The sequence below is a fragment of the Paroedura picta genome, chromosome 6 (assembly GCF_049243985.1).
Source record: "Paroedura picta isolate Pp20150507F chromosome 6, Ppicta_v3.0, whole genome shotgun sequence".
NCBI classification, from domain to species: Eukaryota; Metazoa; Chordata; class Lepidosauria; order Squamata; family Gekkonidae; genus Paroedura; species Paroedura picta.
In genome coordinates, this window is record NC_135374.1 from 16,288,562 (window position 1) to 16,312,065 (window position 23,504).

At 46.4% G+C, this 23,504-nt stretch overlaps 1 protein-coding gene across 2 annotated transcripts in view; it reads right to left on the bottom strand.

The window, feature by feature from the left end:
- Window positions 1–2,041: 2,041 nt before the first annotated feature.
- Window positions 2,042–23,504, bottom strand: part of TMEM123 (transmembrane protein 123) — a 34,208-nt gene continuing 12,745 nt past the window's right edge. Inside the window, exons 3-7 of one of the 2 annotated variants that reach the window (XR_013231721.1) lie at window positions 18,816–18,833; window positions 11,471–11,752; window positions 10,684–10,837; window positions 3,151–6,547; window positions 2,042–3,088 (exon numbers count right to left, since the gene is read on the bottom strand). Coding sequence is in view for 1 of the 2 variants with exons in the window: in XM_077341531.1 (XP_077197646.1) it covers window positions 6,523–6,547; window positions 10,684–10,837; window positions 11,471–11,752; window positions 18,816–18,833 (479 nt within the window). In the remaining variant the exon portion in view is untranslated. Of the gene's footprint in view, window positions 6,548–10,683; window positions 10,838–11,470; window positions 11,753–18,815; window positions 18,834–23,504 lie in introns of both variants that reach the window. The other variant, XM_077341531.1, reaches the window with a different exon arrangement.

Here is a 23,504-nt window from a genome sequence, read left to right on the forward strand (position 1 = left end):
GGACTCGGCACGCCCCTTCTCCTCCCCTTTACCCATAGCCCTTTATTTATACCGCTCTGCAGGAGCGGTTTAAAGATGGCGTGACAGTCTTAAATTGCCTTGGCTGCTGAAGTACCCTTAACGTGGTCCAATGAAGATTTATGAACCTTTTCATACGAAGCCTGCAAGAACATTCCTGTCTTCGTTCCTTTGGACAAAAAGCAAACCTTCCAGTGGAAATAAAATGCACAGAACACGCTGCAGTATTCCCTTATTCTTCCTTAGCAGAATTCTAGAACTATCCAGTGCTGCCATCTAGAGAAGACTCTCCCTGCATCACATGTTCACATGTAATAGCCTTTTCTAAAGGCTTTATGAAAGGTATCTTAGCTATTCAGAGTATGTTGGTGAGTTCAGAAAAATTCTAGAAGGGTTGGTCAGCTGCATCGGAAATTCAGGGATCGACCCTGCTGGGGTCAAAGGTGAGAGGACCCAGGGCAAGCAGATGCTCATGAATTAGGAGGGCTTTGGGGATACACAGCCTGGAGTCCAGTGAAACAATCAGGGTGGAATTTGGTTTTTGCATCACTTCCTCAAATTTCTCTCAAACGTCCAACAGGTAAGCACCTGCTGTAAAAGTTAAAATGTTCTAACCAAGGAATCCCCTGTCTCAAGCTGACAATCCAAACTGTTCTACCTTCACTGTCTCTCAGTGCTGCCTTTTCTCTCTCAATACGGTTAGCCCTCTACCCTTGTTTTTTCATCTGGTACCCTGTGCTCATTCATGCATCCTCTGCAACAAACCAAAATTTCTCTTTTAGGCCGGAGAGAGTTCCACAGGCTGGTGCTTTCAGCAATGTAGGCCAAGTGAAGAAGGCCATTCTCTTCCTCTCCTCCAACATTTTCCATTGGTGTACACACATGGTCATCCTAGAAGCTGAATTGAGTCACATCCTTAAAATCCACACAAAGGCTTGGACTCAGTACAGCCTTTACATGGTTGGGATTTCTGTTGGCAGGACTTTTACACTTCACTCCAGAAAACTTCCTGAGGATTTCTATATATGAAAGTTGGCTTAGGGGCAAATTATGGTATGAAGACCATTGCTTCATTCCAAATACCCCCGCCCTGATGCTGTCTGTAGAAACACTTCTTTTTAAAAGAGGAAAAATAAGAGATATTCAAGGTAACAGAACGTACAGAATATCTGTCATTAATGCAGTATTTCCTTGGAAATGGCAGGTTCCAGGCTTCTGATTCAAGATACAGAAAAATATCTGTAGCAAAATGGGGATCCGTACCATTTGCAATCCCACTTTGAAGGCAAATAGAAATCATACACTGCCAGTTACAATCCAGTGCCACTGGTCTATCAAGGCCAGTACTGCCTACTAGTTTCCCTGAGCCCGCTTTTGTGAGAGTGGGAGGTATATACATCACATCAGTGGTCCCCAACCCCCGCTCCGGGGACCGGTACCGGGCTGTAGCTCCTTCTCATCCTCTTCCCTGGCTGCTGCCTCAGGGGCTGCCCTGCCACTCTGCCGCCGGTTCACCTTTGGTGTTCTCCAGTGGCTGCCATGGCTGGGGCTCCCCCTCGGCATGGCACTGCGCAGCTGCTGCTGGCAGCGCCCCCCAGTGGGCGGCGGAGGGAAAACAAGTGGAGCAGGGGCTCAGGCGGCGGCGACGTCCCTCTGCGAAAGACTACCTCCCCTCTGGGCTCAGTAAAATTGACCGGTCCCCAGTGATAAAAAGATTGGGGACCACTGCATCACATTATAAATATTCAGCCCACCAGTGGTTCTCCATGGTCTCAGGTGGTGGTATTTCACATCAACTGCATACCTGATCCTTTTAACTGGAGATTCCCAGGACTGACCCAGGAGCCTTCTTCATGCAAAGTGTTTTTAGTGTGTTTACCATATCTAAATTTAATATTAAAATCAGGGCTTGTACTCAAGAGTCCTTATTTTCTGTCTGTAGACCAATGTGCACACCCATTACATGGTCAAAGTAACAAATCAGAGTCCCTGAAAAATGGCTAAACGTTATGATAAACAGACAACAATTTTCATTAACTTTATTTTTGCAAGTAAAGGGGGACAAGCACGATGAGGTTAAAGTCAATTATATATTGATTTTAGGGAGGCAACCAATATATACTTTCTCGGACTCAGTAGTTGAATATCAGTTGCTGACTTGTGTTATTTCAGCCACCGCAAAATTTGAAAACGCAAGTGGTTACATTTTTGATGGATAAAGCAACTAGTCCTCAAGTTGGCAAATTATTGGTACAAAAATTGCTTAATGGTAGATCAAAACACAATTTTTGTCTTTTTTGAAAGGGAGTATAGATGAAATTGATACACACACTTTTCCCCTAAATGATCAGACTGTCATTCTAACAAATCATGCTTGCATAGTATTTAGAAAAATAGAATTCTTACAAAACCTCTCAAAAGATTGGAAAAAAAATAGAATTCTTATAAAACTTCTCAAGAGACTGAATCCCTATAAGACCATCCTGATTCTGTTTTAAGCTACTTCAACATACCGCTTCTCACAAGAAACCCTGGGAACAGCGATTTGATAGGAAGCTGATAATGGAGAAGAAAGGATCCCCCAGGAAGAGGGAACAGTGGTCAAAACCAGTTAAGGGTATAGTGTGGACACGCCCTGAGTGAAGAACTTCTAAATTCTCTCTCTGCACTTTTCCTGAAATACTACTTTGTCAACCTTTACATTATAATCTCCAAGAATAACCAAGACTAGAGGCAGGGAGTGAACTACAGATTACACTCCCTATATGGGCTGATTCCCTCACCTCGATAATCCTAGCCCTCCGACATGCTTATCATGTGGGTCATCAAAGCATCCATTCCTTCATAGGCTTCCAGATGGGGAGTCAGGCCATCGATCCACTGAGCGTAGCACTGTCCAACCGGACAGCTCTACGGCAGGGGTGGCCAAACAATGGTTCCCCAGATGTCTGAGGACAACAATGACCACAAGCCTCTGCCAGCATGCTGGAAAGCCAGTGTGGCCACCCTTGCTCTATGGGGTCTCAACCACAGGTCTTTCCCATCACAGTCTATTGCAGGGGTAGTCAACCTGTGGTACTCCAGATGTCCATGGACATCTGGAGGACCACAGGTTGACTACCCCTGGTCTACTGGATCATTATATGAGTGGGTAAGGATTGAACGTGATGCCTGAGCAGATACTTTGCCATCTGGCCACAGCACCTCCCCCAAGATGGGGAAGCTCTGAATGGGTTGACCGAAAGCACTTCTAAATGCTAGGGTAATTCAGTTGCCAAAAGCAGTTTTTAATTCTGACAGCTTTTAACGTTGTGTGCTGGCTCCTAAAGATTAATTAATTGATCTGCTATTCTGCTGGAGAGAAACCTTTTGGACAGCCCCCATTATGCCGGGAATTCCATGAACAAAAGGCATCTGTGCATCCAGGGCTGGAGTAAGGAATGGAATCAGATGACAATGAAAAAGCAGGCAGGATCGAAGCCCTGGATCACTTCTTGGTCTGTTCCGAGTGCAATAAAACCCTCCTGAAGGGACTCAGAGAAGCCGGCTCACATGCGTGTTCTCTACAATGGAACTGCCCTACCCAACAGACTAACCAAGCACTGATTTCACTGGAAATCCTCCCAGCAACAAGATGGCGGAATTTAACAAAAGCCAGAAAGGTGGCTTGGAAACAAGCCTATCCGAAGTGGTCTTTGGGGCAAGTGGTATGGATCTGAGATTTCTGAAATCCCTGCAGGAGCAGGAGAGGCAGTAAGCAGGGCCATTAGTCAAACGTTAGAGAGTCCTTTCAGAAAAGAAATGCAACCCACAGAAAAAAACTTTATACGAGGACTGTTACCACCTCGTGTCCATTCTACATGCTAATCCTGTAAAGCTTGGTTCCTCTCTGCATCTCCCTGAGTAGCTGTGGGTGGCTGGGGGAGGTTGTTCTTCAGTTACTGAAGAGGATGGGGATGGGAAAGAGAACCCAGGTTAGCAGTGACCACCTGTCTCCCTGTAACATGCTCTGGGGCTCATAGGTGAGGCGGTAAAATCACCATATGAATCAATGTGATGGGGGTATATAATTCTGCCTCAGTACTCCATACCATCTCATGAACTCGCGGATGAATTGGTCCCTAAGGACTACGAAACATGGCCACATTACCAGAAAACCGGGGTGGCGTGGGGTGGAAAGAGCTTTAAAACCCACACTGGTGTCTTATTTACCTCGCTCAGCCTTCAAAATAATTTAGGAATGAACTCCGCAGCAGCCGGTCGTCACACTAATGGACAAGTGCAGAATGTGAGAGATATTCCTTGGTGAAATTCATAGTGGCACGTGTATGCGTGTAACAGCAAATAATCTTACTCATTTTATGTCTTTGGATGAGGTTCTGAAGACAACAGGCTTCTAGGCAGACATTTTAGAAGAGGGAGAACAGGCCCCTAAGATAGGGTTCTAAAAAATATAAATGCATATATGAAGTACAGTGTCCCTTCCAGCAAATAGTGCATAAAGCTTCCCAGTAAAAAGACCAGAGACAGATGATGGCTTTCAAAATGACCTCAGAGTCTGAGGCACTCTGAAAGAGGAAACCATCCTCATGGCATCAACATTCATTCTGCTTTCACCTCCACCCAATGAGTTCGTCAGCTCTTTTGTCACCTGCTGATTTGCTCAGAGGTGACTGCGGGACAGGCCAAACCTTGGGATGTCCTTCCGAAACAGTCCCAAAATCTCTTTAAAATAATCTGTCATCTGTTTCCAGCCCCAAAGAATTCAAGTTTAAACGATTCTCAGTGGAAACCTTTTGCTCAATCCCAAGACTTCTCTGTTTAAGATTTAACACACGCAAGCAGGACACTGCGGGCGCCCTCATCCTACAGTTGTCCGGATTATACCAATGAAAGGGCTGAGTCACACGATCTTCAGCTGACCTGTACAGATTTCACCACATGGTAAACCAATGGAGCCTACTATTTCGACATGTCCTCAGTCCTCCCCAAAGAACTGTGCTTGGGACAGAGCATACGCTTTGGATATAATACTTGTGAAGTTGCTGAATCGGAACACAGGTCTCTTGAGGTCAGCACTGGCTATTTAGACCGGCAGTGGCTCTCCAGGATCTCAAGCAGAGAGTCAGCTTGGTGTAGTGGTTAAGAGCAGCAGCTTTTGATCTGGAGAGCTGGGTTTTATTCCCCGCTGCTCCACATGCAGCCAGCCGGGAGACACTGACCTAGTCACAGTCCTGTTAGAGCTGTTCTCTCAGAACTCTCTCAGTCCCACCTACCTTGCAGGGTGGCTGTTATGGGGAGAGGAAGGGAAGGTGATTGTAAGCTGCGTTGAGATTCCAGGTGGAGAGAAGCAGGGTAGAAAAACAAACTCTTCTATCACATCCCCTTTTATTTGGAGTTGCCAGGGACTGAACCTGGGTTTTTATACCCCACTTTTCACAGCCCAAAATAGTCTCAAAGTGGCTTACAAAGTAGATGCCCTTCTGCTAAGACCCCGGCCCAAACAGAATTACGTAACACACAAGATCTCAGGGTGCTGGGAAAAGACCTTTATCTGCCAAGAGACCCGAGAGAGTCTGAGCCTGTCTGGGTAGATAATATTGAACTGGGTGGACGAACGACCTGACTCAGAATAAGGCATATTTTGTATGTTCAACCACGTGGTGAACTCAAAGACATAACTGGTTTACCGTATCAACCTGAGAACGTTCCTGTGAATCCAACCTTTGTGGTAAAAACCAACCCTGCTTTATCTCTCGAAACATACCTCAACCTAATAAAGAATTAGGCACACACCCAGATATTGTACCACTTTCAAACACAACATACTACTCAGTTTTTTCCCCCTACCTCATGCTGAGAAACAAAAACATGTCCCCCCCCTCCAAACAGCACCAATCCAATACACACACGCATCTGGCATTAGAAAGGAGACACGTATTTCCTTAAAAACCCAACAAGCACAACTCTTGAAGCTCCCCAGATCATAAACAAAACAGAACACACACACCCCCAGTAACAAAAAAAATCTACATTCCACAAACCTAATGCAAACAAACTGAAAATGTTGTTTTTGGATTCATGGTCTGCCTTTGCCAAAGGAAGTTTTGTTATTTAGCTAGCATAGTCTTGAATTGTTTATTGTACAGAAAGGCCATTTGACTTAACAGGGGGGCTAAAGTGTGGTCACACCTTCGCCACCACAGTCTAGGTTTTATTTTGGGAGCTGATGCCTCTGATCTTTTGTCACTTTTAACTATGCTCTTTTGATATCTTCAGAAGGTGACTGATACTCTGGTGCCAACCATACATTATTTCCTGGAATTCTTCAGTGCTTTGAAGTTGTTCTGCGTCCTTCAGAATCTTACAGGGTGACCGTGATACAAGAATTAAGGATTCCTGCATAGGCTGTGATAAACTTTTCCCATTAAGGCATGTTTTTTGGGAGGAAAAGTGTTTCTAAATGCGAGTGGTTGTTTCAAATGTATCTTTGGAGGATCGTCTTTAAATGATGGCATCGTGTTCATCACTGCAAAGAAAAGACAGCACATTAACATGCGGTAAGCAATCTTAATGACTCAATTCATCCAGTGTGTGGTTGAAAACCCACCCAATGAAAAGTGTTTTGTTCACAGAATCATAGAGTTGGAAAGGACCTCATGGGTCATCTAGTCCAACCCCTCTGCACTATGCAGGACACTCGCAAGGATGGGCTTACGTCAACAGCCCAGAAAGTGGTTGGAAGCTTCATCCCTCAGCCTAATTTTGAGAGTGATGATGGCGCACCCAACTGGTTCCTAGAGAAATACAGCTGGACCTTTGCCCTGATTCAGTGAGCAGATCCTAACTTTTGAGCAGATCCTAACCCTCTGCCAGCCCCTACTCTTTTGTTCATAGACCAATGCACAATCCCCTTGGGATGTGGTATACCATGGATGGCTATGATTATAATTTGGGAAGGAGGGTCACAGAAAGAAGCTTCTTTTTGTTGGGAGGAGATGGTTCTTGCAGAGGAGAAGGCTAGGATGAAATGGAAGTTTAAAAAAAGCTGACAACTTGCCTTAGACTTCACGGTCCCCCAAATCCCTTGATCTACGTTGGTCATAAAGGTGCTATTGGACTCAATTTTTGTTGTACCTTTGATCTTTCACCTGGAGATATCAGGGACTAAAACAATGGTCTTCTACAAGCAAAGCACATGCCCAACAAAGCTTATTCTTACAGAGTCATTGTTGGGAGGGGAGTGTTTTCCTGTGTTGTGCTACCCGTCCTTCAACTGTAGAGCAATACCATGGAATGGGGAAAAGTACAACCATGAAACAATGAGCCTCAAAAGTGTATTAACAAAAAAGTGAAAAGAGAATATAAAGTCATTACGAAAGATTTGCATTACAATATCCAAGCAAACAGTTCAGGTACGAAGCCTGAGCAGTATACATGGAAGAAGAAGAGTTGGTTCTTATATGCCACTTTTCTCTACCCAAAGGAGTCTCAAAGTGGCCTACAATCACTGTCCACTACACCAAGCTGGCTCTCCTCAAAGAACTCTTTCAAATCTCTGGATCTTGTTGTCTTGAAGGCGAACAATCTTCATTAGCATGCTTAGGATCACCTCACGCGAGGCTGGAGACTGTTTGTCAATGAAGACCGACTTATTGTAAACTTTGAAATTAAGTTTAAAACAGACATCTCTGACAGAGTTCCTCCAAGGACTTTCATGTTTGCTGCTCAGGATTTGATAGTGTGATACAAGTTTTTTGTAATGTTTCTGTCTTTATATTCTCTTTTCACTTTGTTAATACACTATTTTGGTCTCTCGTTTGATAAACATTGTTTCATGGTTGCTCTTTCCCCCCCATTCCATGATATAGCTGGACAGCAATTTACTACTGCTCATCTGATTTATGCCTTATTGCTGTGTTTCCCTTTAATTCCCCATTCCCCTCCTAATGACAGCAACTAGGAACATTTTGGGAGTAAATACGAAAACAGGAGCAGTGAACAGATGGTATTTAAAATAAAATACAGTCTTTTTTTTTTTTTTTTATAAATGAGGGAGCCAACTCTGAGAGATTTGGCAAAGGGCATAAATACCAGCGGCAGAACACAGCTCGATAAAACCGGCACCAGGGCCAAAAGCAAGAGACCAGCCGAACATTTGTCAAGAGCAGGACGAGGTCAACTGGGCATGCTCAAACATTCCTTGCGTGAACTGCAACAGGGGAGTCCGCAACTGCAAGGAACAAATGGGCCAATGAAACAGCAGCTGGACTTGTGGGGACAAGGGGCGGCGGGAGGGGTGGGGGAGAAACTTGAGCAGAATTTACTACATGGAAATTCCTTTCCCCTTTTTCCTAAAGCTACTGGGGGGAGGGGGGACCCAAAGCAAAAGAGGTATTCCAGGATCAGAGCGCGGAGGAGCAAGCAGCAGCAAGCACGGAATGCTGCCGGACGCCTTCTTCGCCAGGGACGGCTCCACTAAACGCAAAACGGGCTCTTTGAAAGGCTTAAGTGCTTCTTTGTTCAGGAGGGTGGCTTTACAAACAGCAGGAGGGGAGGAGGGGGTCAGAGGTTTGCTGCCATTCAATAGGGAGTGAAGCGGTGAACCCGAGCGGCTACAATACTTCAAAAAGAAAGGGATGTGGACCTGCGGCCTGCTGGAGTTCCCGCTCATCAAAGAAAGTCGCCTTCCATCAAACAAGAGAGTTGCAAAGATTAAGAATGACTACAAAGGCTTTATCAACTCGGTGTTCCCGTTCTGGCAAGGTGGTGCCGATCTCGTGCATCACCGCAACCAAAGCACAGTTGAGATGAAAGCAAACAGGGGCATCTGGTCACTAACATCCGGATTCTATGCTGTTGTGTCCTAAGGAGGAGGGCCTGAGGATTCACGGCTCCAGACAAGGGCGCCTTTCCACTGCAGGTAGTACTCAAGGCCAAGGCAGCACAAGTCCTCTGTAGCACTGTGCCCCGTAAAAGTGGCAGGCAAGGACATCTTCCAGGCCCTGACATGGCAATGAGAGAGGTCTTTTCGGGTTTACTAGATCTTCAGAAGGTGGCCCAACCCCACCTGGGGCTCAGCCAAGACCCAGGGAAGTACGACTGGCCTCACCCAGAGCCAGGTATATGCAAGATAAAGTTACCAAAACTTTATCTTGAATATACCTGGAGCCATGAATCCTCAGAGCACATGGGGGGGGGGGGAACCCTGTTCTACCAGTTAGCCTTGGCTCCTGCCTGGTGGAATGAGTTGCTGTAGAGATCTGGGCCTTGACAGAGCTAACCAAGTTCTGCAGGGTCTGCAAAATGGCACTCTTCCACCCGGCCTATGGCTGAGGTTAGGACAACTACAGGCCTGCCCCTGCCTTATCCATTTCATAACCCCCCCCTCTTTCTGTTCCATTCCCATACTGTGGAAACCATCAAGACTGAGAAGAGCGTCTGGATGAGAGAATGGGAGTTGCGGAACAAACAGAAATGTTAAGGTTTTTTTTAATGGTTTTAATATTTTAAAATGTGGTTTTATATGCTGTAACTCACAGGGAGGGGGAGCCTGGAAATCAAAATATAAATAATAATTATCTGTTCCACATAATATATTTCTGGTAAGGTCTAGGAGGAGGAGCTGGTCTCATGGCTTAATTTGCCACTCAGCGCTTAACACCCACTCAGAGTGGCTGTCCCGCCCCTGAGTGCCTCCTCCTCCAACCAGCTTAACTGTCTGTCCAGCAGCCAGCCAATCACCTTCCATACCCCACCCCTGACCACCCTCTCCTCCTGCCACTATTGTGTGAGAGCTGCCCCTGCTGGTGAGTTCCCTAACAGCTGCCTGCAGGTCTTTCCAGGTCCTGGGGGGAGGCTGTCCACAGAGTTCTTTCACAACCCCCCCCCCCAATCTAGCATCCATTGTATTCCTGAATGTAACGGGCTTGGCTCCTAGTTGTTATTATAATATTTTGTTTTATAGGCTCAGGTGGCTTACAGTAAAATGGCAGGCAAGGTCATCTTCCTGGCACTGCTAGGGCCCGAGATACGTCTTTTGGGGTTTACCTGGTCTTGGCAGAGGGCTTGGCAAAATGGGATCTTGTCACACTGTGGGTGTGAACCTAGGAAGTGCACTACCAAACGGTACCATATAAATAACCCGGGGTAGCAGGAATCCCATCCTAAGAACTCCATGATCATTATTCCAGTAGGAGAAACCTTTTGCCCTCTGGTGTAAGATAACACCTTGATTTCATTTCTTTCCTTGGATTCTCTCTGACCCATTATGTACGGGGGTTTTAGTGCGCATTCGGGGTGGAATGGCGGCGACTAAAATCACCGATAAGGCACGGAGCCGGATGCAACCGGCCGCAGATTCGGTGCATGCCACCGAAAAAGCCGTGTTAGGGAAATGCGGAAGAAAACGCAGCTTCCAGGTGACCGGGGCGCAACCAGAAGCGGCGCTGGGATCGCCGTGTGCATAATCGGTTACTCGGGGTTTTGCTACCATTGAGTCCCGTCCCGTGCATGAGCGGTTTGCTTCGCTTCTTCCCCCTCCGCGTTTTCCATGTGACCCGAAATCGCCGTTTCGGCGGCCGTGCATAACGGGCCTCTGTGACAACACATTGAGCGGAGGAAAAAGTGGCATATAAATATTTTAACTAAATAAGCCAAACATACATGGTTCGGTACTGGACGCCCCTTTTTGCGTGGTAAGTCCTACATCCAATGTAGCCAACGACCAGAAGCCCCAGGGTCAACACGATGCCGCCTATGAAACTCCCCACATCGAACCCTGAAGATCTGGAAACATTGGATGCAGCTTTGGCAGTGGCTGAAACAAAAACATAAAAAAAAAACATGTTGATACAACGCATATTTCCGCTTGAAGGTTCACAGCCTTCCCCGTTCCCTTCCAAGCAAGTTGTGTGAGATATGTACATTTCAAAAACAAAATAAAAACTGAATCCTGTTATCGCACTTGTTCTAAGAACATCATGGCGTTCAGAAGTCCATCCCTGCCTCAGTTCTGTAATTAGAAGACACTAGAACAGGTAATTTCCAAGTGCCACAATGCAGATGAAGAAGAAACATCCTGAGCCTGTAATGCCAAGAAGGGCAGTATGGTCATTTAAATATTAAAGAAATAAGGTGGGTTTTTATACCCCGCTTTTCGCTGGCTGAAGGAGTCTCAAAGCGGTTTACAATTGCCTTCCCTTCCTCTCCCCACAACAGGCACCCTGTGAGGGAGGTGGAGCTAACATAGCTCTGACAGGACTGTGATTAGCCTAAGGCCACCCAGCTGGCTGCATGTGGAAGAGCAGGGAATCAATCCCAGCTCTTCAGATTAGAGTCTGCCGTTCTTGGCCACTACCCAGAGACTTTTCAGATGTCCATGGACTACAATTCCCATGAGCCCCTGCCAGCATGATGGCTCTCCCACAGAAAAGACAAGATCAGCGCCTACCTGTTACGGTGGTCGTATTGGCCGAGGAGGGTGCCTTGGGGGTTGCTGTGGTCACACTGGGAGATTTGGGTGAAATTGTTGTGGCATTTGTAGTGGCGCCTTTTGCAGTGGTGTGGTTTGCTGCTGCTGCTGCTGTGGTGGTGATGGTGGTGGTGGTGGTGGTGGTGATGTTTGCCGGGGCAGTGGCGTTGGTTGTGGTGGTGCTAGTGGTGGTGTTAGAAATCACAGCAGGTGGGACTGTGGTGCCATTCTGGGGATTGCTGCTGACTGGCTTAACCACAGCTGTAAACATTGTAAATAAGGAATTTAGTTACAATGAGGCACGTACTAAAAAGAGACTGCACAATTTTTATTTTACAAGAATGAATGCAATTGCTGTTAACAAATTTATAAAGGTAAAGGTATCCCCTGTGCAAGCACCGAGTCATGTCTGACCCTTGGGGTGACGCCCTCCAGCATTTTCTTGGCAGACTCAGTACGGGGTGGTTTGCCAGTGCCTTCCCCAGTCATGACCGTTTACCCCCCAGCAGCAAGCTGGGTACTCATTTTACCGACCTCGGAAGGATGGAAGGCTGAGTCAACCTTGAGCCGGCTGCTGGGATCAAACTCCCAACCTCATGGGCAAAGCTTTCAGGCGGCTGCCTTACCACTCTGCGCCACAAGAGGCTCTGAACAAATTTATAAAGGTAAAGGTAAAGGTATCCCCTGTGCAAGCACCGAGTCATGTCTGACCCTTGGGGTGATGCCCTCTAGCGTTTTCTTGGCAGACTCAATACGGGGTGGTTTGCCAGTGCCTTCCCCAGTCATTACCGTTTACCCCCCAGCAAGCTGGGTACTCATTTTACCGACCTCGGAAGGATGGCAGGCTGAGTCAACCTTGAGCCGGCTGCTGGGATCAAACTCCCAGCCTTATGGGCAAAGCTGTCAGACGGCTGCCTTACCACTCTGCGCCACAAGAGGCTCATGAACAAATTTATACTAGGTAATAATTAAGGGTTGTTCACGCATCTCCTTTACACAATGGCAAATGACTCTGATGCAAGAGACAGGACTCCCTGTAATGACATGATTGGATTGCAAAACTCTCACCAGTCTCTGCTGATTCTCTTTGATACTTCTGAGCCACTCTTTGTTGTTTTCAATTTTCAATGCTGTCCTTTCCCTGAGGGCTCAGGGTGGCTCACCACATATTAACATAAACAAGAGCTAAAACCTTAAAAAACAATTCACATTAAACCGGGAGCTCCCTCCTTAAGAGATTGAAGTACGTGGCAAAGCACTGTCCAAAGTCAAAGTCACAAGGATCCCGTGTAGTCAGCCAGGAACATAAATCTTTAAAGCAGACGAGAGAACATGAAGTAGGTTTCATGGCCAGCTTTCCCAAAGCCAGAAGTCAGAGGATCAAAATGCAACAACTACTGGTCCGATATCAAACTTGTACCAGTTATAGGCTAAAGTTTCATGAAGTGACAATTAAGTACAATAAAACAAAGTAAACAAGCCATAATATGGCTGGTTTTTGTTTGCAAAGTAGCAAAACAGCAATCATATACAAAGCGGTTATAACTGACCTACCGCTGCATTGTAAGAATGAGTGAGATGGTGTACATTAAAACCTTTCAGCAGTCTCAAGAACTCAAGTACTATTATTGCTAAGCACTCTTGAGCTCTCCAACGTAACCAATATTTGCTCACGAGTAAATATTGTTCAGTCTTAGAGGCTTCATTCCCCCATGGCTTCTGCAATTTAGAAAAGGGTTTCTCCACCCACTCCCATGCTACTTGCATTTCCAATTGCTGATGACCATTTAAGGAAGAACAACGTATTTAGCATAACCAGCTTCAAAGGTGGGAAGACATCAAACATCAAGTAGAACCTGTGAAGCTGAATTCCGCACTTTGTCTTAAGCTTGACAAAATACACGAATGTCTTCCTGACCCGTTTTTGGTGCGGGGAAATTTTCGCCAATGAAAAGATCATTTCTCTTGATTTGTATCTCTATAACAAAGGGTGGCCAAACTGTGTTTCTCCAGATGCTCAATGATTACAATTCCCATAAGCCCTTCTGGCTGAGAGACAGGGACTTGGTCCAGTAGGGCCAGGCAGGTGCCCTGATCTAAATGCAGGTATCAGTCCACGAGACAACACTGGCCTGGTCTCAACTGAGAACATTGTGTTTCTAAGGGACTGTTTTTCCCAGTAGCCCTCTAGAAACACCTTAAGATTGTCTAATGCTAATAGGTTGATGGTCAAGGGAAGTGCATCTGACCTCAACCGGGGCCAGGTCCTTTTTGGCTGTAGTCCTTTCGGGTGGAATTAGCCGCCAGTCGAGAGTCGGACCCTGATGGATCCACTCAAGTTTCGCACGGCCTGCAAGACCTTCTTCCACCAGGCATATGGTTGAAGCCAGAACAAACCAGTGCCAATAAACTCTATGGGCCTCTCTCCACTCAATCTTCATTTTCCCTCTACCAAACCGGAATCAGAACACATCTATACTATTCGTTATACAGTTTAAGAACAGAACAGCAGAATCATTCATAAATTCAACGGAGCACTGAATTGTTTTAATGGTGTTTTAATTATGTTTTTATATGTTATGTCGTGAACCGCCCCGAGCCTCCTTGCCAGGAGGGATGGTATATAAAATTAATAACAAATAAATAAAACATGTGCCTGAAAGTTTAATCTTCCCAATTAAGTATAGGAGTTCAAGTGAAGGTAAGCACAGTGAAGGTAAGCACAGTGCCTCCCTCTTGAGCTATTTCTAGCAGGCAGCCATAACTACCCAGGGATTGCAGGTGTGGGCTTTATTTTCACTGCCAGGAGGCTGTGAATAACACCTGGCCTGCTGTCCCCTGGTAATTTCAGCTACCCTCCCGCACTGCTGTCCTGATCAGAATCAAGATTACCAGCACTTCCAATAGATGAGTTTCCATGGGGGAACTGAAGCCATAGGGTGGCTTCAAATTCCTGTGCCAAACTTGTGGAAGTAATAGCCTCTGGGATGCATCTCAGTCATCCCCTTCTCCCCTAACAGCCGTTGCAAGTGGGAGGCGATAAGCTTAAATAGATACGAAGGAGAAAGGTAGGAAGAAATAAAATGTTATTAGATAGTATTCTCTCATAGTGCTGAATTTGCCAACTCAAAGAACTTCACTTCCAAGACAGGCCAGAAATGCTTAAGAAAAAAAAATCAATAAAGGGATTCAATCTAGCTTTGTTCCCCTTTCTTACTATTTCCTGCAAACTGCCCTCTATCATAATTCCTGCAAGTGTTACACAACTGCCACACAGCTAGATAGAAAGAGCTGCTTAACCCTTAACAGTCGGGTAATAAACAGAAATTCAGAGGGTGAAGCTTCTCCCAACAAGTAGAAACAAAACACGGGAAAAGCCTCATCAGCTTAAGGTGACCAGATTTAAACATTGGTAAAACAAGGCACCATTGACCGGGGCAGGGGAGGGGGGGTCTTGATTAAAAATTTGGTCTATATGGAGCAACAAAAAGTTTCATAGAACGCATAGAACGCAAAAATAGTATTGTAATATATATATTTTTAATTTCAACATAAGTACAATTTGCCAGGTACCCCCAGATATCCCTCCAAAAGCGGGACAATCTGGTCACCTCCTATCAGCTCCATTTCTATTTTCAGTGGTACAACATTTCTTCTGTAAACAAAGTTAGAAATCCAGCAGGTAGACAATATTCTTACACGAATAGACACGTGGGTTTTTACAACCATTCCTATAAATACATGAAGCTGTCTTACACTGATTTGAGGCTTTGCCTCTCAACCCCATTTATCCCTCAAGAGCAGCTCTCAAGAAAATGCTTCAGCCCCAAACTGGACACCTGAGATTCTTTTTAGTGGAGATTTAACCTGGGGTGTTCTCCATACAAAGCATGCACTCTACCACTGATCTATGGACTCCCCCCCCACACACACCTTCTTTCCATGCAAGAATTTTGAAATGTATGAACAAGTAACATTCTTGTTATGTTCTTCTCATACTTTATTTTCGTTACTAGGGGCAAAGCCCGTTGTCTCCAAGAATACAACGGGCGCTAGAGCTTGGCAGTGGGAAGAGGAAGGGGAGGAGTTGTCCAGTCTGTAAGGGCATGGGGTTGTCATGTGTGTTGTGTGGGAGGTTGTGGTGGCATGGTGGCAAATGAGGCCATGGGTGTGGAGATATGGGTGTCAAGAACCTGTGGTATGAAATGTTCGTTGATTGTGGGAGAGGACTGACCTTTGGGAATTGTGGCATAGTGGTTACAGATGAGCTTTCCAGAGCCATGTCCTCAGATATGTGAAGGGAAAATCAGACTGGAGACTCTTCTTAGGGGAAGATTACATGGCAACCAATTCCCCCCAGTTCTGCGTCATTTCCCTTCTTGTGTGAATTAGGCCACATTCACCGAAATGCCCCTCTGCCCTAATACACATGGGGTAGTCACAGTACACAGGTGTGTCCACCCTGTTCCTTCTGTCTCCCATATTTTCACTGTTGGTAAAATGTTATGTGCCCACATGCTTCTTTCATGGTCGCTCCTTAGAAGAACAGATTTTTGTACCCTATTGCTTACTACCCAAAGGAGTCTCAAAGTGGTTTACAAACACCTTTTCCATTTGTCTCTCCACAATAGTCAACCTGTGAGGTATGTAGGGTTGTGAGAGATCTGAGAGAACTGGGAATGGGCCGCAGTGACCCAGCAGGCCTCAGGTGTATCAAAGCATTTTCCAATCGTCTTCCCCTTCTCTCCCCATAGCAGACTCCCCATGAGGGAGGTGGGGTAGCGAGCCTCACAGGTAAGCTGGCAACCCTAAGAGGAAGACTGTCTGTGCACAGCAGTCTTGACCTTAGTAAGGTTTTTAATACTGTTTTTTTATTTGCCAGGCCAAGGTTATTTGCCAGTTACTATTTCAGTTACGATGTGTCTCCAGACATTTACTTGTTCTCTATTTAGTTTCAGGCTGTAAATATGTATTTAGATCTTCCTGCACTTTCCAGACTCACAGGACTGATGCTGGTCTGCCTGTCTGCGCCCCAGAATACAAACAGTTGCTGATAAAGGCTGGCCATAACCCATAGGCCAGGAGGGACACTCCTGTACCACTCCCTACCAACTGCAGGCAAAAATGGCTCATTTGAAGGCTGGACTCTGAGGCATTGTACGATTTTGAAGTCCCATCTCCAAACCTCCAGGAATATTTCCAACCCAGGGGTAGCCAACCTACAGGTGTGGCCTGGAAAGCTCCTGGAATTACAGCTCACCTGCAGAGTATAAAGATCAGCTCCCCAGGCAGAAAGGGCTACTTTGGACAGGGTAGTGGTAGAGAAGAAACATTTAAGGCTTCCCACACGGTTGTTGTTGAATTGAAGGACTTGAGGCCTACTGCACAGGGTTGTTGTGCAGATGAAACAGGAGACAAAAGAGCCAGCTTCCTCTGCAGAATAACGCTGTGCAGTGGCCTCAAATCTGCAGAGAGTTGCAAAGAAGAAAGACACATGGCTTGGCTGTGTGTAACCTCCGGGCAGGGCAGTATTTTAAGTGAGAAGGGGCTTTTCTGTGGCCACTCTGTCAGGAAACTGTTTGGCAGAAGGGGAAAGTCCCCCCCCCTCAAAAGGAAGGCTCTCAGTCTCCCCTGCGTTGCTCTTGGAAAGGCCTCCTTCCCTCAGTCAGGGCCTGTCAGAGGTTCCTTCGCAGCAGGCCTGAAGGGAGGGGGGGGGAGCACTCTGCAGCCTCCTGCCAGCTCTGTCAGGGTTCTGAGGCAATTTGGAGTTAGGACAGCCTTGGGGCGAAAAGGGCTGGCGCAGCCTGTCCAAGCCTCTGTTCTCATCCCCCTTGGCAGCCCTACTGACCTCCTCTCCCTTTGGTGGTCAGGAGCAGACTGGCAGCCAGACTGGGCTGGGTGAATGGAATATTGGTCTGTCCTGGTGAGGGGCCAATAGGAAGGCACTTTGTGTGCCTCCCCATTGGCTGCTTGGCCCTGGATGGACACTCTGAGGGCCCAATCAGGAGCCGCTTCGCGGCTCCTGATTGGGCCCTCTGAGTTTTTATCCTGGACAGGGCCCGCCCTAACTCCTCCCCAGGTGGCCTTACTCTTTTATTTAATAGGACCCTGTCCTATTTAAAGATGAGAAGTACAGCTTTAAATAGAACCTTCCTTTGCAGAAGAAGATTTTGCTCTAGATAAGACGTCAAAACTGAAATGCTGCTGTGGGTTTTTTTGGAGCATTCACATGACGTTATTATCTAACTGGGCTCCAACCATCCTTTTTTTAAGAAGTAGTATTTGCTGTAATGCTACAGTGATCTGCTGATCCTTTTGGTGGCTGACAGAGGAAAGAAAGGAGGAAAAGTTCCTTGCAGACATTCCTCAATGAATTTGCAGCGGCAATGAGAACAACATGGAGAATCTACACTTTGTGGCAGTGGCAAGAGCTAAAAAATACAGCAGAAAGGAGGGAACGCAAACAGAGAGTCTGCAGTCACACAGATCTGCTTTTGCACTAGATGGTGCGTAACACTTCAACTCTGTACACTGCAAACACAGGAATGGTGGTTTTAGAGATGAAATGGCAAATATTTCCCCTCTCTGAAAATCTTATCCAACTCATCTCGCTCTTCAAATGAGAGACCATGCAATTACCTCCAATATATAGTTTTAAGAAACTCAGAAAACTAAACAGCACAAGCTAAGGCTTAATTATTGTGTGGTCCTTTTTCCTTGCTGTACTCACCTAGTAACAGCAGGGATGTTCTGCTCCTTTGCAAAGCATGAATGAAACATACAAGTAAGTAAAACACAAACGCAGGCCAGATTCCAAACGCTGACATGCGAACCCTCTAAAAAAAGGGTGAAATATCACCCTATGCTTTGTTTTCTGGAGAGCTTCCACATGCCTTAAAATTTTTTTAAAACCTATCAGAAGTCACCCTATTAGATCTACATTAGCATAGGCCGATACGGATGTTTCGAGACTTCTCCACGGGGTAGCATAAAGTCCTGACTTGACAGGTCGATAAATTCAAGCACCACTTCCCAGCACAAATGCTCTTGAGAACAGCAGATGGGAGGAATGACATTCATGGGATCTGCAACTATAGTTGTACTGATGAACAGGCAGAGATAAAAACCAGAAGCATAAATATTTGACGCAGGGTATTGTTTCAGGGGATGAGACTTTAAATTCTCAATGAATGCTGTCCCTCTAATAATGCACCATCTGAGTTTCAGGGAAACAGCTAACAAAAGCAAAATGAAACAGGTCTTGGAAAGCAACGCACACATGAAAGCAGAAGAGGGGGGAAAGCATTTGAAAGCTCAAACTCACGTGCTGTGCTTGTGTGATCTGAAAGAAAGACAACAAAAGACAAAATTAAGAAGAGGAATGACATCTTAATGTTTTCCCTGGCTGCTTTTGGCTTTTTTAAAGGCAACTCGACCCTGCCTGAAAAATGCACAGGAACATTTTGCCCGGCACGTTGTTCGAACCTGTGCGTGGCAGAATGCCCAGCTGCAATTCCTTCCAAGCAGATAATTAATCCTTGATGAAACACCCAAGCACGTTGCTGCCTTCCGTGCCTTTGTTCTGGAGCCAAACTGCAGCCGTATGTTTGGACTGACATCCCCTCCAAACGAAAAACTCCTCAATAGTTACCTATTGACCCATATTGACATCCCCAGCAGTTAGGATCGGACGGCCCTCCTTTGGAAAGCATGCAGGGCTTTAAAAGAACAACAAAGCTTCTTCCAAATAGAAGAAGAAGAAGAAGAAGAGTTGGTTCTTATATGCCGCTTTTCCCTACCCGAAGGAGGCTCAAAGTGGCTTACAGTCGCCTTCCCTTTCCTCTCCCCACAACAGACACCCTGTGGGGTGGGTGAGGCTGAGAGAGCGCTGATATCACTGCCCGGTCAGAACAGTTTTATCAGTGCAGTGCCGTGACAAGCCCAAGGTCACCCAGCTGGCTGCATGTGGGGGAGCGCAGAATTGAACCCGGCTTGCCAGATTAGAAGTCCGCACTCCTAACCACTACACCAAACTGGCTCTCAAATAAGCCAGTTTAACTTGTGAATCTCTTCAAATTGTGCACACATGGAGAGCTCTGTCAGTTTTAATTATTTAAATGTCCAAAAGGCTCTGAGAAGAGGATTCCAAGGTGCATTCCCAACCCCAGCATGTAGGTGACTCTGAAGAGCAAAGCTGGGATTGGCTGGTTTGGCAGAGAGGTATCTTGTGGCTGTGTTTGGATGCTGTGACACAGTTTACTAATGTAGCAAGATTAACTTTTGCTTATATATTCCCACTGTTATGATGGTCAGTTCATAGTCTGAGGAAGAGTGCTTGCACTCGAAAGCTCATGCCTTGAATAAATCTTTGTTGGTCTCAAAGATGCCACTGGACTCTGATTTTATTCACAGAATCATAGAGTTGGAAGGGGTCACACAGGCCATCTAGTCCAACCCCCTGCTCAATGCAGGATCAGCCCAAAGCATCCTAAAGCATCCAAGAAAAGTGTGTATCCAACCTTTGCTTGAAGACTGCCAGTGAGGGGGAGCTGACCACCTCCTTAGGCAGCCTATTCCACTGCTGAACTATTATTGGAATAAACAGAGTTAGCTTTCCTGCATACTGGAAATTAATCTCTACCTGTACACCCCACCGATCTGCCCTGCTGCTCCCTGGTAGCAAACTCATTCTGTTCCATTTATTAAAGCTTGCAGAGCAATCGGTCATAAGCAAATCAAGAAAAGACACAAAATATGAACCCTGGAAGCAGATGTTTTCCCAACTGGGGAGTGGATGGATGGGTCACTAGTAAAGGGTAAACCCAAAACATTTTGCATGCAGCAGACTCAGGAAGAAAAAGGTTAAGGGTTTCCCAAAATGTGGGTCACAGCCCCACGGATATTACTGAAGGCACTAAAGCAAAATGCACCACGGTGTTAGGCAAAATTTTAATTTCTTTCATAGGAGTTATAACAAAAACATAACTGCTATACAATTATTTATATAGTCAGGATATTAAAGCATTCCATAAACTGTACATCATGTGATTTTAAACAGACAATCATCTCTTCAGTGTTTCTGCCATGTAACGATTACAGGCTGAAAGTGCCAATAAAGAACATTGTCCAAAATATACAAGTTCAAAGACGAATTTCCCGATAAAGGCTGTTTTGATAGCCTTGCTCCGTTTGTTGCCAATTTTCTTCTTCAAACGATGTGCTCCAAACACTGTTGTCGATGTTTTAACAGCTTTACTAAATGTATAATTCTGTGGTAACTAAGTTTATGTTATAGCTCCTTATGAAACACATTTTGATTCTGCCTAATGCAGTGCTGCATTTTGCTTTTGTGCCTGACTTATTTACACTTACTGTCTGGCTGATTACTGATGGCATGGCAGGGTTTGGAGAGTCCTCCAGGGCCAGCTCCTTTTGGTGCCACAGGCAAACTGACTGTGGTGCCCCCCCCCCAATTCAGCTTCCAGCTGCCCTCACTGGGGCCTGGGGTTGTCCCCCCCAGGCTGACGAGTACCATACTGTGATGCAGCCAGTACCAGTGGATGACACAACCAATTTCAGTGGGAAGGCCCTGCCCATCATCCACCAAGTGTTTCAGCTGATGCAACACCGCCCACAGTTCTAGCCTGCAGACAGGCACAGGCCTTTGGGGAAGCAGAAGTCATGGCCCATTTTTTTCTGGCTGGCTGCTTACATTTCGGCAGGTGTGGATAGAAGGGAGCTGTCTGTGCTAGACCACCATCACCAATGCCACCTTCTCCTCCATTGGCAAATTGATGTGGGGCTGTGGTGAGGTTGAGGTGAGCCTTCTTCCCTTGTTAGTCACCTGCTTAACCCCAAAACATTTGCGGCAGGCTTTGAGTCAGGGTGGTAGGCTTGTTGGAGGGCGGCTCTTGCACCATGCTCCTCCATGCTACGGTTGCGCCATGCTCCTCCATGCTATGGTGGAAGTATTGGCAACACTGCATACTTTATGGGGCGGAGATGAGGCAGACAATTACATGCACTGAAAGGGAGATGAGCCTTCTTGGGTTTTAATTATCCCCTTGATCAGCCTTCGCTGATACAGCCAGTCCCTGTTCCTTCTTCAGACCTGGCACCCTCTGTGCTATTTTACAGGGTCAACACCACCCAGGGCTGCCACTTGGCTGTCCCTGCCCTGCAAAGACGCCCCTCCAGCTCTGGTTCCATGGGCACTCAACTAGTAATGCCTTATGACAGGGATGGCCAAACTGTAGCTCTCTAGATGTCCATGGACTACAATTGCCATGAGCCCCTGCCAATTGGTCATGCTGGTAACTCATGGTAACTGTAGTCCATGGATATGTGGAGAGTCACTGTTTGGCCACGCCTGCCATATGAGCTTGCTCTGGAGCCCTCCACTCTCATAGCTGTAGAAATCTCAATCAAGATACTATTTGATGGTTGGGGTGAGAAGTGTGTATGAGCCATGGGGAAGTAGAAGAAGAAAAGTTGGTTGTTATATCCCGCTTTTCACAACCCAAAGGAGTTTCAAAGCGGCTTACAATCACCTTCCCTTCCTCTCCCCACAACATTCGTCCTGTGAGGTGGGTGAGGCGGAGAGAGCCCTGATATTACTGTTCTGTGAGAACAGCTCTGACAGGACTGTGACTAGCCCAAGGCCAGCCAGCTGGCTGCACGTGGAGGGGCGGGGAATCAAAGCCAGCTCTCCAGATTTAAAGGCCACTCCACCAAGCTGGTGCAATGAGGCCGGGGAGCCAACTCTGTGGCGAACGGTCACAGGAATGGGAAACTGGAGAGGTGGGTGGGCAAGAACTGTGATATAGTGCTCCAGTAGTGGGAATGTATTCAGCATGGCTTAGAAGTCGAAAGGGTGGCTTTACAAGGCTTTGCAAGTCTAAGAGGAGGGTGGCATTCTGTCAAGTTTGCTGGATTCAGCACATTTGCAAACAAATTCAAATCCCACACGCAGAAGAACGGAGGTAGCAAAATGCTGAGAACTGAATGGACCGTACCAATTAAGAGGGATGATTACATTTTTCAAAGTCCCCCCTGCATTAAAAATCCCAGGGAAGTTGCACAACACGAAAAGAGCTATATTATAACGTCTCTTTCTGGTGTGATTTTTTTTCTTTTAGGTGCAGGCAACTTTTAAATCGAGGACAGGGGGGAGCATTAAACCTATGCCTCTCCCTCCTCATTTCAAGTGGTACAGTCCATTCGACACCCTCAGGGTTCGATCCCCTTCTTCTGCAGCCCTTAGCCTCCCCGTTCCAATGTATGGAACACTGCACATGGCTGCCTTCTTAGCCGAAGAATTTTGGCGACGTGATGTTCCGGAGCTCAGCCAGGGCTAAAAAGAGGGAGCATTGCTTTCTCCTCCTGGCACAGCCTGCCCCCTCCTTCCCACCTATCTTGCCTCCGAGGAGGGAAGAGAAAGAACAGGCTGTCCCCATATTCACTGCCATGCTCAGGTGTCTCCATTTCACTCTCGGGTTTGGGAGGTCAACTTTCAACTTTCCACCCCTGCCAACGCGTGTATCTCCTGTATTTGTGCTGTGCTGGAATACCCACAATGCAGCAGTGTGAGGCCTCCAAAAGTAGTTACACCTTAAATCAGGGGTAGTCAAACTGCGGCCCTCCAGATGTCCATGGACTACAATTCCCATGAGCCCCTGCCAGCATTCGCTGGCAGGGGCTCATGGGAATTGTAGTCCATGGACATCTGGAGGGCCGCAGTTTGACTACCCCTGCCTTAAATGCTGAAGTTCCGTGAAATGTTATACCTTTCTAAGTCCACTGGCTTCAACAGCATTAGAAGGGTAATATACCTGCTCAAGGTGGCTGTGTTTACATCTGGTGCAACGCTCCCACCCACTGCAAAAAAACCCACACAGGGAACAAAAAGACCTTTTGTGTGAAATGCACACACCCCTAGGCAGGGACTCCCAGCCAAGATTTGTCGAGTTTGCAGCTGATTTGTTAGCCAATGGTTTGTACTGAAACATGACAC